Source organism: Alexandromys fortis, unplaced genomic scaffold (genome assembly GCF_014885135.2).
Source record: "Alexandromys fortis isolate MF-2015 unplaced genomic scaffold, M_Fortis_MF-2015_v1.1 scaffold_59, whole genome shotgun sequence".
NCBI lineage: Eukaryota > Metazoa > Chordata > Mammalia > Rodentia > Cricetidae > Alexandromys > Alexandromys fortis.
Genome location: NW_026067943.1, coordinates 6,129,824 through 6,143,056, shown reverse-complemented (window position 1 = coordinate 6,143,056; position 13,233 = coordinate 6,129,824). Strand labels below are relative to the sequence as shown.

The following is a 13,233-nucleotide window of genomic DNA, read 5'->3' as shown; positions in this document are numbered from 1 at the left end:
CAGGCCAATGCCACCGGGGGTGGCGGGCACGTGCAGATGGTACAGAGGGCTGTCCAGGACCTGACCTATTCCTCCCTGTGCTTCCCGGAGGCCATCAAGGCCCGGGGCATGGACAGCACAGAGGACATTCCCTACTACTTCTACCGTGATGACGGACTGCTGGTGTGGGAGGCCATCCAGTCGTGAGTGTGGCCGGGTTCTGTGGGAAGGGAAACCTTGAGGAAAAGTATGAGGAGGAGGCAGGCCTGCTTCTGAGTCGGGTGTTGATGGAGGAGGGGGCGGAGGACATCCAGAGTCAGATACTGAGGAGTGACCGGATCACCAGGGGGACCTGCTGGGCACCCACTGCTGCCGGTCCTCCTGAGCCAGGTTCACATCTGAGGTGGTGAGCATCTATTATGAGAACGACCAGGTGGTGGTGGAGGACCAGGAACTGCAGGACTTCGTGAAGGATGTTTACGTGTACGGCATGCGGGGCACAAAAGCCTCAGGTGGGCTGTCACTTTCTCTGCTTCTGCTGCTGCAGAGCCCGGGCATTTCAAAGTCATGAGGATCAGGAGACAGGAAACCCTGCCTCCAAGGGTACCCAATCCCCACTCCAGGGTACCCACCTGACCAAATGCCTCCCTCAGAGCAGTCCCCACCCCCGGCTTCTCCAAGTGTCTTTCTTGGGCAGATCTTGGAAAGTATGGGTGGGGAGGCAGGGCAGAGGCTGAGCCAGGTGTCCCTCACGGGGATGGGCTCATAGTCTGTGGGTCCATCTTAGGCTTCCCCAAGTCCTTGAAGAGCAGAGAGAAGTTGTCTGAGTACCTGACTGTGGTGATCTTCACAGCCTCGGCCCAGCATGCAGCTGTAAACTTCGGCCAGGTAGGGCCTACCTAGCCCTCTCTGGGGTACTACGGTCTCAGGCACCCCACAGTCAGAGCCACCCCTCATACCTCCAGACTCCCTGACCCTGCTGGCCCACCCATCTCCATGGAGTCCCTGAACTTGGAACCAGCAGTAGGAGGCATGGATTCTGCATGCATTCCCAAAGACACCTGGCTGGACAGTTGCAGGCCCTGGAAAGGGAGAGGCATGAATATCCTCAAGGGAGGCCTGGGGGCCCTGGAAGGAAGACAAAGGAGGGGGACAGAGGAGGTGGAGTAGGGATATGTGGAAGGTACGGCTTAAGAACCAGGAGAGGGGGGACCAAGGAAGGTGAGGTGGGGTCGTCAGAGCGTTGGGTAGTTCCCACAGGGAGGGGTGGAGCCTGCTAAACTGGTTCCCCGTGAACCAAGAAAAACGTAAGCATGTGGGTTGAAGGTGGGTCGGAGCTGCCTTTCTCGGGCACCCACGCTGTTGCTCCTGCTCTCACAGTATGACTGGTGTTCCTGGATCCCCAATGCTCCTCCAACCATGCGGGCCCCACCGCCCACGGCCAAGGGTGTGGTGACCATTGAGCAGATTGTGGATACTCTACCAGACCGTGGCCGCTCATGTTGGCATCTAGGCGCAGTGTGGGCACTGAGCCAGTTTCAAGAGAATGAGGTGAGACACGGATTGCTGGAGGTGGTACAGGTCACTGCAGTTTCAACCGATTCTCCAGCCCAAGGCTCTGGGGCTCGGGCTCTAGCTGGATTCCTACAGCCAAGAACCTTGACTTCTAAGGTGGAGCTGCTGGGGGCGGGGTGGCACACCCCAGGTCCTCAGCCTGGGTCTGAGCCCAGGATGGACTGGCAGTGGAGGGCACAGGCTCCGTTCCAAGTCATCAGAGAGGGGTGTGTGCTAGCACCCCTTAACACACTCCCAGTTTTTGATAAATCTCTTCCATGTGGTTTCCTGGCTCCCTACAGGGAAAGTCAGAAGCCCGCGTCCCTTCCAGGTACTCACAGCTATGCTAAGTGGTGACAGTCTCAGCAGACATGGCCCTGTGCAAAGTCTCCCTGTGCTGTTCCCTCGGTTGAGCTCCTGCAGCCTGCCCCAGGCTTGCTAATGTGCTGGTTCTGTGTTCGGAATGACCAGCGGAACCGTTTCTAAGAGACTAAATTCTTGGTCAAAGGATGTCGTCTGACTTCTGCAAACTAAACCCCAGATTGCCTGCCACTTTCCAGTCACCAAACACTTTACAGACACTGGTGTAAGCAAGCAAGGGGCATATTACCCTGCAAGGTGTCCTTCCCCCTTCCCCCCTCCCCCACCCACCACCACTACCACCACTTCCTGATATCAGCCCAGGGCCTCTGCCTACCTCAAGCTTTAAAAGGAAGATGGGGAAGACACAGGACAGGACCCTAAGGTCACAGAACTCCCAGAGCTGAAACCGTCAGGTTCCATAGTCCCTTTCTTTGTCTAAAAAGCAACAAGGAAGTAACTTCCTTTTACATCCATCCCTGAGCCTCAAGGAAAAGGAGGTGGCATTTGTATACCCTATGATTTTCTTTTTACTCACACACAGAATTTGCATATTTATGATAGTGTGTTGTGTATACATTGATACTGCTCAGATATAGCATCTGACCTAGCATTTCCTTGTGTAACATTCAGAATGTTCTAGTTTAGAAATATATACATTACTGTTTGCCCTACAATTCACTAATTTGCCATTTTCCCTCTTCGCTGGTAATTTCTGATGAGGAGGCAAGTCTTTCTTTTTTTAGACAGGGTTTCACTATGTAGCCTTGGCGGGCTGGGAACTCACAAGATATGCCTGCCTTTGCTGAGATTAAAGGTGTGTGCCACCGTATCTGGAGAGAGAGCAGTTTTTAATATCACATATCTGGTATTTGAACCTGCTCCTTTCATTAGCACAAGGGCCTTCAAGGTTAATCCTGACTGTGTTCCAAAGTCAGGATTTCACTTTCTATGGCCAAGCAGTAGTCACTGTGTGTATATATGAATCAATCCCAGAAGGTGGCAAAGGTCAAAGGTGATGAGAGTTGAGCAGATACCCCTCTCTCTCCCAAAAGACGCCTCTTTGGCTGGGACACGGCCTAGCAGTCTCTACGGCACATCTTAAGCTGTCTTTCCATGTCTGACCCTCAGCTGTACCTGGGCATGTACCCCGAGGAGCACTTCATCGAGAAGCCAGTGAAGGAAGCCATGACCCGATTCCGCAAGAACCTGGAGGCCATCGTCAGTGTGATCGCTGAGCGCAATAAGAACAAAAAACTCCCCTACTACTACCTGTCACCAGATAGGATTCCCAACAGTGTAGCCATCTGAGCCTGGCTTTCCCTGGCCCGCCATCTCTCTGGGAAGGCTGGTGGCTTTGCCAGCCAGACGCCAGCTTGCTTGGCAGGCTCTAGGCCAGCCTTTGGGCAGCTGGTGCCTCTTCCTTCCAGAGCTAGCAGCGCTGCTCCTGAGCCCGGCTAGTCTAGAGTGGGGGTGGGGGCTTCACAAAGCTTCAGCAAGCGCTCCTGCTTCTCTTTGTCTTTGGTGGAAGTATACAGGGTACAGGGACCTCCCACCTGCAGCAGGGCTGTGCAGCCATGACTCAGAGCCCAGCCCAGCGCTTCCACCAGAGTAAGCGACATCTGTTCCCACTGGGTCAGGGCTGCCTTATTCTATTTATGCTTTGTCCAACTGCGTGCATGTAGTAGGCACCTAAAGATACTTCTTGGATGAAGAGTTTATTATAAAATAAAGTTCATTTAAAACAGGTGTCATGCCACATCCCACGTCCCAGCCACCCCCCAAATGCACTGCTCTCCTTCCATCACCAATAAAAAATCCCAAGTCTACTACCCCAACTCACAAGATCTTCCCCACCTCCACACCAATGGACCTTTCTAGTTGTGTGGCCTCTACAGGTATTCCATATTAAACACACAAATCTACAGACTTGAATTTATGCTAAGACCCATATATGACTGAGAATATGTGACATGCCTTTCTGTGTCTGGGTCACATCACTTAGTATAGTGTTTCCTAGTTCCATCCACTTACTGCCAATTTTATGTTTCTTTGCAGATGAACAAAATTCCATTATAAATAGGTACCACATGATCACCCACCAGCTAAAGGACATCTAGGCTGTTTCCTAGATTCTACTGTTACCATCAGGAATGAATAGCCTTCCCCTAAAGAAGGGAGCCCTGGAAGGACTGGGTACCCACCTCATCTATTCCTGTGCCTTGGGCTAGCACAGGCATCAATGCCTGCATTCCCGCCTTTTCCTTCCAGCAGGACATCTGGCTAATGTTTGACTCTTGAAACAGGTTTGTAATGACTAAATGAAGTAACCCAGACACTAAAACAAATGTCATATGGATCTTAGCACCAATTCAAATCCCCTTCTCCTCTCACCTCTGGACCCCCTCTCCCTATGGCCTCATTCTTTACTAATGTGTGGGCTGGGAAAGGTATGCTGGAAAACACTCTCATTACAAAATTCCTTTGTAAAGAAAAGCTTTATTGCTGCCTTTAGACAACCCGTGTATAGCACAAACAAATCCCCTACACAGAGAATTAGTCAAGCAGTAATACTGAGAAACAGTGAACATACACAAAAGGATTAAAAAATTAGACATTTAGATTACTAGAAATTCTCTAAGAAAAATTTAAAATGTGAAGTGCTTTTTAGAAACTACACTACACACACCAGTGTAAATTTGTTTTTTTATTAACAATCAACTTTAAACATTACATCTAAATGTGCACCAGTTACACACCTTCATCAATCACTTCCAACACAAAGACAAATGCCTCATCTTCCTATGCTTTGGGCTTTTGGGGGGCTACAGATATAAGCTGCATTATTTCAAATCAGATTTGATGGGGTGGTATTTCAAACATGCATGTGTATCTAACCACACCCACAAGATTATAGCTCTTCACCCTGCCCATCCAGCCTTCTGCCTCCTGTCATTTAGACACCACCCAAGGCCTTGAACTGTCTCCTGCCCCACTGCTTGAGGTCTGCACGCCTGAGTCCAGGTGGAGACACCCACAGGTTTGGAAACTAGGTCACATGACTAAAGAGTGTGCTAAAGCCAGAAAGGAGAAACAGAAACTCGGAGTAAGAAGAGAGCTTTACAAAATTTCCAGGAAATTCTTGCAATAAGCGTGGGTACAACCCCACCTACTTACTTGTGGCAGTTAATGTCAACAGTGTGCCAATGGGTCCATGACACATGGGGTAAAGGCCAGGTTAGAGACAGGGCTGACAGAGATACCCTGAGACTACTTCCTTCTTCATCTGACCCACAAGCTTAAGGCCTCCTGGCCCTGAATCCTCATCCTAGATCTGTTTGGTTCAGCCACATGCCATCTGCCCACCATATCCAGGCTCATACCGAGAAGTGGGATAGACAGATAACCCTGCACAACTACTCAGAGGGCAAGCAGCCAGGACTAAGAGAGCCCAGCAGACCCAGAGCCCTACCATTGTGCTTCACAGCGCAAGCCTCACTGGTCTCCTGCACTGAGTCACCAACAGGTGTTTGCTAGATCACAGAACCTGCAGGAAAAATGAGCAGGGGGTAGCTGGGCGGGAAAGAAGGATGAAGGACAGATTTCATCAGAGGAGCCAGAGAAGATATGGAGTTAGCCATTCCTGAAATGAAGAGAACAACATAGAAGCCATGGTTCTAAAGTCACCTTATCTATGTGGGGTATAAGGCCCCGGGACAGCTGTGCAGGGACTACCCCCAATGAGGTACTCTCCTCTCTACAGAGGCCTCAGTGGCAAGTTGGGATTTCATGCTTCAAACACTCTCCACCCTCACTTGACTGCCCACCCACGTAGGAGCTTCACATCAGGGAGAGATGCGGGACGAGGGACTCACCTGCAGTAGTTGCTGCACAGTACAGCTAGGGCTCCCTAACGGGCCGTCTATAGCTATCTGGCATCCCAGACTGAGAAGGTGTGTCAGGAATTGCACTATGGGGCATAGTGAGCACAGGGAGGCTTATGTGGTCTGGGAGAGAGATTAACCTAAGGGGTGGGCTGACTGAATAATGGCTGAAACCCCTGGCAAAACAGTTCCACAACTGAACTCATGACCCCAGAGAGTAGACCAGGGAATAACAGGACAACACCTGCTTCCACAGCCTTCCAGCCTCCACCTGCCCTGTAAACCAAGCACAGGGCTTCTACTGGGAACCACAAAAGATTCATCTTCGGTTTCCTCAGTCTCTGAAGAAGACAGGTAAAGCAGCAAAGCTCAGGACCCCAGGCATTGCACCTTCCACCTCAGGAGGCTTGAAGACCCTGTAACCAACAGCAGCGCTTAGGAGAGTACCCTTCCCTCCTATGTCACATTGTGAGTTGACTATTGCCTGGCACTGTGACAATGGCCTTCTAGAAAAAAAGTGTTCAGGACACTTTTTAAAGGGACAGAGGCCATTTAATGGTGGTGATTTGACTTTGTCTGTCTTGTGAAGAATGGTGCAGGAGGTAACCCCAGTGATGGAATGGGTCACATGTGGAGCTAAGGACCCTAAATGATCCTGTCAGGTCTGGTTAAGGCGATGAGTGGGTGTGGGCCAGCTCAGTGACGCAGTGGCCCATGGCAGTTGACTGCTTATGCCAAGGTCTCATCCCAGAGCCGGCCTGTCTACCTCCCACCCTCAGCAGTGACTCTACAGAACTTTGTCAGCACAGTGGGCTCAGAGGTGAATCACAGGGGTGTCCATAGTGTGTCCATTCCATCTAGAGACTTCTGTCTGTCAAAGGAGCATTTTCTAAACACTCAGCCTAATTTAGATCCATTAGAACTCAAAACTCTTCCATTTCAATGCTGACAAAACAGAAATGTATGGGTAGGTTTAGGAGCTAGGACTTATCAGAAAAACAGGCTCAAAACACAGAGCATGTCCTTAGCACCCACGGACTCCCAGGGACTCTGTTAAGGAAAAATGTCTCAGAACTGTCTGTCTTGCTTCAAGTCATGATTCTTTTCTGGATATGGGAAGGACACCCTACTATTCAGAATATGTAAGGCAGAAATGGTTTCAAATCAATCCTGATGCAAAGACTAACAGGGCAATAAAGAGAACATGTCTAAATGTGACACTCTTTTAAGTGTCACACCCACTAGACACAAGAATTCCAAAGTAAAAACTTTTATAAAGTGCTGTTTGCTCAGTGAGTCACATCCCAGCAGACACAGGGCCCCACGGCTGTATTAGTCCCAGAGCAGTGTGGCAACATCAGCTGAGCAAGGCAGGGTCTGTGTGTGTAGGCACTGCTCCCTTCCCGCCTCCAGTTCTTGTCAGGGAGAAGGGAGCCCTCTCCGCAGCACAGCCCTCCCCAGCTATGCGGCTCTGTCCCCTGGGGACTGTCATCCCACTGGTCTCCCCCACACTCTTCTTTCCCCTGGTTTAGCTTTTTACTTCCTTATTCTGCTCAAGACCCAGGGCTGGGGCTCATCTCAGCTCCTCATCACGGTTACTTGGGGTCTCCCACCTTCCCAGTTCACAGGGGAACCTGGTAGACAGGGACCCCAGTGGCACTTGCCCCACAGGAATTCTAGGATATTCAGACCAAGGAGTTGAGAAAAAGAGAGGCCACTGTCGATAGTTACCTGCCCAGTCTATGCTATTAAATGACAGAAGGAAGGAACACAGTTGGCAGTAAACCAATCCCGTCAGCTCTTGTGGACATCGGGGAGATGACGCCCTCCACACTATCAGACGTTAATAATTTCCGCTCCAGCGTCTTCAGGCTCGGTGCAAGAGGAATTTGTGGTGGAACGACACATTCCACGTCCGTCTTTATTTCCAAGGGTGGGCTCTGTTAGTGCAGACTTTTCAAAAATATTCTTTTTACTTGTTTCTGGACAGTTCTGAACATAGATCACTCTATTATAAGCCTTGAGTCTTTTCCACAACTGTAGGTACACCTTGCACTGAACATACATAAAAAGAAGTCCTCCGGTGAAGCCAATGGCCACAACTACCAGTTTAGTCCAGAAAGGCCACTCCAGGATTCCTGCAAGAGGAGAGAAGACTCGGTCAGCCCATCAGGAGCCTCACTTGTAACTAGGACACAGCTTCTAAACTCCACAGCCAGCAAAAAGATGTTACTCCTTAGACCCGCCCTCCCCAAAAGCAGCGCGAAGGGCTCTCATTGTGGGTTCCCCTGCTCTCTCAGGAGTCTCAAGTTTTATCTCTTGTGACTGACTCTGAAGATACAGAGTAATATCCAAAGAGATGCTTAGTGTCTCCTCCTTGGTATTCACCCTTTACAAACCCAGGTGTTCATGGCCTGAGAGAAACAGAGCTCTGAACCTCAGACCTCGGGCCCCGGGGCCTGTACAACACTCATCTCACGGCCCAGGCACTCACCTGTCACCTGACCCTGCTTGATTTCCTCTGCGGTGCGGTCAATGAGCACATACAAAGACCAGACCACACAGGTGATAGCAATGACATGGAATGTCACTGAGCACATGATCTTCCTGCGTTCACTGGCAGTCATCTGCAACTTTTCCCACTGGAAAAGACAACACAGAGAGCGTGAGGCTCAGACTCAGAGCAAAGGGCCACAGTGGGAGTGACTGCTGCTCACAGTTTTGATCAGCTTTCCTTCCCTCCCACTCCCAGGCCAGATCCATTTGCCCAAACACCCAAAACTACTTTGAACCACTTGGCTTCAAAGAGGTAGCAGACACAGGAACTTTCTGTGCAATGAAGGAAAACTGGGATTGAGATGAGCAGTGCCCGCCCATTAGCTAGTCTCTCATCCCTGTAAGCAGACAATGAAGAGCTTGGCGTAGAACATGTCAGCTGGGACGCAGCTATGGGGAACTGACACGGAGGGATGGAAGAGTGATGAGATCACAACACACTACAATGAGTCACATCGATGCTGTGAAGGGGAACGGCAGAAGCTCTCACTCTTTGGTCCTCTGCTACTTTGGCAGCAACAGCTTGAAATCGATGCTTAAGAGTTCCTGGTACAAGCAGCCTTTGCCAGTGCCATCCCTCTAGGAGCTCATTAACTTACTCCAAACAGATTGGCCTTGTCATTTACTGGTTCCCAAATCAGAAGAAAAGACATAAAAGCAGAGAGAGAGAACAAAGTGTAAACATTCTGCACATCTTCTGCTAATGATGGCCACAGATTATCAGGCTAAGCTGAGAACAGAGCTTCACTGATGATCTAGACTCCCAAGTGTTACCAGATCGCGTTTCAGAGTCACAGAGAGTAGGTCCCAGGAGATTTTGGCCAGGCAAAACCTTTTCTTGAGCAGTTTGCACCTGCCTTCTCTAATACCCAACTGCTTTCTATTGGGATTTTAGAAGTCACAAGATCCCCGGGTTTCCCAACCGAAGCACAGTCAGCATCTTGGTGTCCTCTGCGCCTGGATTCTCTCTTTCCTAAAAGGCCCACAGCTCAACCCTTTCACACTCCTGAAGTGCCCACATTCACGGCGGCCTCAGAGGATACTTTTCTCCATTGGCAATCTGACCCCTCTAAAGCCCTTTTACTTTGCCTGAAAAACTTTCACAGCTAGAATGACTCCGAAAGTCAAACAATGCCCTCCTCCCGTGAAGATCACTTCATTCTCTGTGTGCTCCACTGCCAAGTAACTTAGCACTTAGTTGGCTTCATAACATGTGAGTTCCCTAGTGATGCTTTTGACACTGTAAAACTCCTTTCTCCTTCCAAATGTGATCTTTTGGGCTGGGCATAGAAAGAGACATATGAAACGGACAAGGATGAACAAAAAGCCAGTGCCAAGGAGACAGCAGTGACTTAGGGCACCTCCTCATCCACAAACCCTTTCATCCAGCAAATATGTAACAAAAATATACAAAACACGTGGACTGTGCTAAACTGGGTTGAGTGTTGGGGAGTGTGTGTCCTAACTAGAGACACAAAACACACAGTTACTACATAAGAAGGTAAGCACGGAGCAAGTTGTCACAAGACAGCCGGTGATCAAGGGAGAGAAGAGGGACAGCCAAACAGTCTCCGTGTGAAAGAAGAGAAGCCTTATGAATGAAGGTCGGACCTCAGATATCACTCCCAGAAACAACCATCTACAACACGAACCCCAGCCCCCGATTTTTAAAGCAGTGACCACGGGTGGCCCAGGGCAGTCTGAAGGATGACTCTCCCAGAGTACCCCTTCTTACGTACTTTCCTCAAAGGTTTCAGCTTGGTCTCCATGATGAACTCGTATTTGCAGAGCTCACAGCAGCGTGTGTCAGAACTCTTGATCCACTGCTGCAGGCAAGCCTGATGCACGAAGTGAAGGCTTCCTGTGCAGTGGCAGGGGGTGATCAGAGGGCTTTCGTCATCGCCTTCACAGTGGCAGATCCTGTGGTGGAAGACAGACTCATCAGTGGAAGAAGGGCCACAGCAGGGAAGATGGTGCGCTACCAGAAGGCCAATTCCTCCGCAAATGAAAGTTCAGAAATAAAGACCATAAAAGTGACTATCAGCACAGAGACACACAAGCACAAATGAGAAAAAACACGACTAGCTGAATGTCAGCTTACCATATCAGCAACGTCAGGATGGCATTTGGCAACAGAAAAGGAAGAACAACGGTACAAGAAATGACAAAGTAGGCATTTTTAGGGAAGACTTCAAACTTGAAAGATAAAATTAGGCAACAATAAAGACACCTTCCAGAACATAAGACATTAGAGGAAAAACAAAACCCAAATCAGCATCTTCAACTTCAAAATAGTACAGTGGCTTCAAAGGCCACTCTAAGAAGCCTCTCTATGAAGTCACATGTACAAGAGCTCTACCTCCCACCCTCTCTTGGAATCGAGCAGAGATCACAGTACTTGCTCTCCACTTAAAATTCCAAATGATTCTGCAGCTTCATTTCTCTTGGGGACTAATCATGGCATTAAAGGGAGAATTATTAAAGCAGTCCAGTCATTATTTCCAAGGAAACATCTTGGATTCAATTACTAACCTCCATGAATTTAGCCTTTTGAGAACAGCGATCTTTCCAACAGCTGGATAACAGGTAGGAACAGCTGTTGTGAAGAGGGCCTGCCCCAGGCCTGGCTAGATTGTTGTGTTATTCACTTCAGAAATGGGTTTCCAGATCCAAACACAAGCAATGTAACAGCACATTAAGAAGGAGACTAGGGGAGGCACAGGAGTGGGAACATATGAGCTCAAACTGGGCCCAGCCAAGATGCTGTGCAAGAAGAATACAGGTGGGAAGTAGAGTTAGGACCTGGGCAAGGGCAGGACACACAAGAGGAAGGAAAGGAGGGAGGGAACAAGAAAGGGAGGAAGGGAGGTATGTAGACAGACTACTAGAGACAAGACACTCATAGAGGCAGGCTAGGAAGGGGGTGCTACTTCCCTTCTTCCCACATATTCAGGCAAAGCCTACTTATCTTGCTGAGAGGAGTCGGTTTAATATGTGTAGTTTCTGCAGCTTATGAAATTAGCTTCCAAATGGTATCACTGTTTGGAAAACACAATTGCTCTACAGCTGGCAATAGATGTCTATTTCTCACTTTGCAGAAAGCTCACATAGTAAATCAAGGTAAAGCTATGAAGGTGTTAGCAGAGACAGCTGAAGGTGGCCCCTGGTAAACCAACCTGCAGGCATCCCCTGAGGTGGACACGGGAGAGATGGGGGTGCATTTTTCAGAGAGCGGAGAAGGACAATCCAGGTCACTGTCCTTCTCTACTGAGCAGAGGGGTGCACGCAGGACCCTGCTCTTCAGTTTGGCAGATGATGTATCCTCAAAGACGTCGTCATCTCCCATTTCATCAGAACAGCAGTCCGTGCTCCCTGCCAGCCAGCTGGAGGACTTGGCAGTATACAGATGGCTGGCATGGCTCTCCAGCTCATGGAACCTATGCAGGCTGCTGGCACTTGAGCCACGCGACAGTGAGAACAGGTACCGAAGCAGGCGCTGGCTTCTCAACCTGGCCTCACCATCGGCTTTCTCCTCCAAAAGTGGGATGCGTATGTTCCCTTTGCCAACTTCCCTCTTCGAGGCGGCTGAACGGTTGGTAGAAAGGGATGAGGCCCGCAAGTGTTTGGAATGGCCATGGGGAGGGCAGGGCTCTGCTCCTTTTTCTTTATGATGGAGCTTCTTCCTTTTGAGGGGTGGACCTTGAGGAAGCACCAGTTTCCCTTCAGAACAAGTTCTTTCCATGTAGGCAAAGCTGTCCAAAGCATCCTGGGTCTTCTCACCCACATCGCTTAGGGACTTGGAGAATCTCAGTGCTCTTCTGGCCTTAGTATTCTTAGCAGGCCTCAAGGCTTGGTCCCACTCTGAACCGAAGGGATTTCCCTTTGATGCCTGTAATGTGTCTTTACAGATAACTGTCACAGTGAGCCCTGGCGTCAGAGAACTCTGGCATGGAGGAGCTTTCAAGACAACAGCAGACTGCATGGGACTGTAGTGACAACACTCAGAACACAGTGCACTGGAACTGCACGCAGAACAGTGGGATAAAGCACAGAAAGGAAAACAAGTTTAAAGAGAGCAGACATCAGGGTGGGGAATGAGACTGGCTCATAACTTGGTGAGCAAACAGCACATAACACCGGGCTGTTTAGACCAAAGGTGGAAGATGGAGCAAATGGAAAGCTGGGAATTCCGGGCCGACACAGGCCACGGGAGCACGTGAAGCAGAGTGTTACCTGCAGATGTCCTGGTTGGATGGTGTGACAGAAGTGCGAGAGAAGGCAGACACTGGAGCCGTCGCGGGTGGAGGACTACTCCCAGCCTGCAATGACACACCTTAGTCAGTGTTATGAAGAAGTCAAGAGACCCAGACACAGTCTCCTTGTGATGTCAGCGGGTGGAAAATCAAATGATGTCTGCTGTCCCACTGCTCTGAGAGGAGTTTGTATGAGTTCTTTGTTGTATTTTGTTGAGACAGGGTCTCATTTTATAGCTTTAGCTGGCCTGAAACTCACATATAGTGAACTCAGAGATCAGCCTGCCTCTGTCTCCCGAGGGCTGGGATTAAAGATGTGTACCATAGGCCTGTCTGGAACATGCATCAAATCCATGCAAGTCCAGGCAAGGAAACTCAAACCATACTTTTTCCTCATCTGTAAAGAAAAATATAGCTAAGAGATATTTTAAGACCATAAACTACACTTCCAAGCTCTGAAGATTCAGCAGTTTTCCCCCTTAAGCAAATAAATAAACTTCCTAGTAAGTCTGGAAACCAAGTCCTATAAGGTACCCCAGCAACATGAAGGAAAGCAGGCCAGGTGTCTTCCCGCCAGCACTTGTGTTCACCTGGTTCCTGAGACAATGCTCCCCAAGGCTGGCAAGTGGTTTCCTCCCTGAGCACCT

General features: G+C 49.5%; 2 protein-coding genes across 9 annotated transcripts in view; one reads left to right on the top strand and one right to left on the bottom strand.

Moving 5' to 3' along the window:
• The window catches only part of Alox5 (arachidonate 5-lipoxygenase), a 53,584-nt gene extending 49,942 nt beyond the window's left edge, over positions 1–3,642 (top strand). The window contains exons 10-14 of the mRNA XM_050148396.1: positions 4–182; positions 370–491; positions 767–867; positions 1,360–1,530; positions 3,025–3,642. Coding sequence (XP_050004353.1) covers positions 4–182; positions 370–491; positions 767–867; positions 1,360–1,530; positions 3,025–3,204 — 753 coding nt within the window. The 3' untranslated portion in view covers positions 3,205–3,642. The remainder of the gene's footprint in view (positions 1–3; positions 183–369; positions 492–766; positions 868–1,359; positions 1,531–3,024) is intronic.
• A 945-nt stretch (positions 3,643–4,587) lies between these two features.
• The window catches only part of Marchf8 (membrane associated ring-CH-type finger 8), a 73,801-nt gene continuing 65,155 nt past the window's right edge, over positions 4,588–13,233 (bottom strand). For 6 of the 8 annotated variants that reach the window (XM_050148399.1, XM_050148400.1, XM_050148398.1 and 3 more), the window contains 4 exons: positions 12,567–12,652; positions 10,073–10,253; positions 8,272–8,419; positions 4,588–7,915 (listed from right to left, as the gene is read on the bottom strand). In XM_050148399.1, the coding sequence (XP_050004356.1) occupies positions 7,614–7,915; positions 8,272–8,419; positions 10,073–10,253; positions 12,567–12,652 (717 nt within the window). In that variant the 3' untranslated portion in view covers positions 4,588–7,613. The other 2 variants (XR_007592910.1, XM_050148404.1) reach the window with 2 other exon arrangements.